Genomic DNA, 2788 nt, shown 5'->3' on the forward strand with positions numbered 1-2788 from the left:
ATTCAGGAGAATGACCGTTCAGAGGGGGCAAAAGCCTCTCAAAAGAAGCAACCCCTGTTGATGTGTTACCAAAAGGACGTCCGATGTGTATAAATGCATCTGACAGAACTAGACATCAAGACATTTGTGAGACGGCGTCTTGTTTGTTTCCAGAAGGGACTTCTTCCACATCTTGTACAGTGAAGTGATGAACTATGTCGCATATCATCATCATCATCAAAGACAGCAACATCAATGTTGGCACTGATGCTTCACTGCCGTACAAACTTAAGGGCATGAGAATATTGTTAGTTGTGTATGTCATGGTTGTACGGAGGCTGGGATACTGCCAGGGCGCCCACACCTAGACAGGAGGACAATTAGGGTCCTCAAACAAAGCCTTTGGCTCAAAAGCCTAACTGCAAGGCGGCGCTGTTGGGCTAGAAACGCAAGTACATTACCATTTTTTACGGAACACGTCGCCATATATGTTCCAACCCCCAACCTGGGGGGCCAAGAGACTGTGTTCGTCGCACCTCTACCCATGGACCAACCTGATATGAGAGACTCTGTGAGTAGCGTGCGGACACTCCCCAGTATAGCTCAATGGGTCGCCGAGGTACACAAACCGCCACACCATTGTAAGGTCCAGTCTCTTCGTGACGGTTATGTCGCATAATCGATAACCGACGACCTAGAGGCATTTGAGAGGGCCAAATAATCCGTAATGCTGAATCGATACAATGGTTTCAGCAGAAAACACAGTCACTCAATCGAGTTACCACATCCCAGTCAAATGTACTGTGTGAAAGACGACTGCAAAGCTCTTCCAGAAGATCAACAATCGACCTTGTGAGCATCAGTAAGCATCGGAAAGCCAAATGCAGTGATTTGCCTTCGTCTTGAGCTTAGCCTGGTTTTGCTGACTGTTTCTGGTCGCAGGTTTTATAGATCAACTCGTAAACCGCTGAGTTCCACAATTCTAGAAATTTCGCCCTTTTTCATAGGTCCAAAGATGGTCTCGAAGAACCTGGTGTTCCACGAAAAATACAGTGACCATTTGGTCCGCTCTAGTGGATACTATGTCTTCATAGTGAGCTTCATTGTCAGAAGTGTTCATCATAAAATTGTCTTGGGACAGCTGACAGCAATATTTCCCCACTTCCCTTGCAGTTTTTCACCAATGTTGTAATCTAAAAAAACGCCATGTTCTAATGTTGGGGGGGGGTGCCTATTATTCGCACAATGCTCTCAGCTGCAAAATCTTTACAAGTGGAGTGGAAATTTCTACGCAAAAATGTTGCATTTTGTTGCATATGTGCTCAAACTGAAAACTGTCCTAATCTACGTTCATATTTTTGCATCTTACCAAATTTCATTGTTCACTGAAGTAATCATGCCTCTGGCTGGAAAGTTCCGTGGGATAGTGTGCCAACATCGCTGAGACCCCGGGATGCCTAAATGGGGCTTAAAAGTTTGGACTGGTACTCTCAAGTCAATTGCCCGATTGCTTTAGTCCATTACGGACGCGTCATAACTTCCGAAAGTTCGATTCCATTGTGCGAATACCGAGCGCCAATGGTGGGCAAGTGACTGCCTCAAGGACCAAACCAGTGCGTAGGGCATGCTCTACACATCGTCAGACAGCTGGCTGAACCCGGCTGACGCGATTCATCGCCTAGACCATCGAACGTTTGCTAAGCGGACGTACAAATAGGCCGCGTAAAACTGATCGACCAAACAACGATGACGTAGGTGATCTGCGCTGTCCCAACGCCAGGAGCACCTCGCCATGTTCACACACCTGTGTGATGTTCGGTTCACGTAGCCAGGGTGGAAACGTTTGCGTCATCATCAGCGAACTTGTGCGTTCCAGTAAAATGCTCGCCATCAGAACTAACAGACGAACTTTGGACTTTGCATATGCGCGTGACGTCAACGTGTGGCAACGGTGTAGCCAGACGGACTAAAGAGTAAAGCGGATTCGAATTCTTCTACGGTAAATTATATGAACTGTTCAGCGAACAGGCGTGATCAACTAGTTACTTGGATTTCACCTAACCCATGGTAGCTTTCGGTTGGTCTGAGAACGTCGGGTCACGTGTTAATACCGAACATCAAACTTTATTTGACAATATTTTTACAACCTAGCCTGAATCCTGTTCCAGGCACTCACATGTGCTAAATTCCGCGTTTTCTAACCAAATACCTAAACGATATGCAGTGGTCTGCATAGAACTGTACCAAATTTTGTACAAAACCTTGCAAGTCACACCCGTTTGTATTCGGACAAACAAACAAAGAATTCAATCGTAGGTAATGCGGGAATGGTGAAATTCGCGAACAGTGGCATGGGGCACAGTTATCCTCTTGTGTCCACACCAAACGGGTTAGGAGACTCAAGTTTCGATCTCATCAGCGGTACGCATCCGTGGCCGTCACGGGGTTCGGTTTCTGGACATGTGACTCGCCAGACGAGCATGTAACCACTACTCAACCGGTGCCCACTAGAAGCACCTGACGTCTGAATGGGTAATGTTATGCACGGTTGAGCGACTCGGTTACTTCATTCGTCTGGTTGAAGACAACCAGTTTTTATGACGCCGTCTTATTTTTGTGAATCGCATTCCCCATCCGTATTGACGCAAGCTTTATGCAAGACACGCGGCGTTGGATTCATAAAACGAAACGCAGCGTGCGTTATACATTCGTTTGTGGAATCCTTCAGTTTGTCTATTTGAAATCTGTTTTTTTTTGATGGCATTCCATGAATCTCAATGGAACTTCTATCGGACTAAATGACAACCAG

General features: G+C 46.2%; 1 protein-coding gene across 1 annotated transcript in view; it reads right to left on the minus strand.

Moving 5' to 3' along the window:
- Positions 1 to 683, minus strand: part of T265_06329 (hypothetical protein) — a gene marked incomplete at both ends in the record, with an annotated part of 39482 nt that extends 38799 nt beyond the window's left edge. The window contains one exon of the mRNA XM_009171562.1: positions 534 to 683. Within this exon, the coding sequence (XP_009169826.1) occupies positions 534 to 683 (150 nt within the window). The remainder of the gene's footprint in view (positions 1 to 533) is intronic.
- Positions 684 to 2788: the final 2105 nt, after the last annotated feature.

Source organism: Opisthorchis viverrini (assembly GCF_000715545.1).
Source record: "Opisthorchis viverrini unplaced genomic scaffold opera_v5_125, whole genome shotgun sequence".
NCBI lineage: Eukaryota > Metazoa > Platyhelminthes > Trematoda > Opisthorchiida > Opisthorchiidae > Opisthorchis > Opisthorchis viverrini.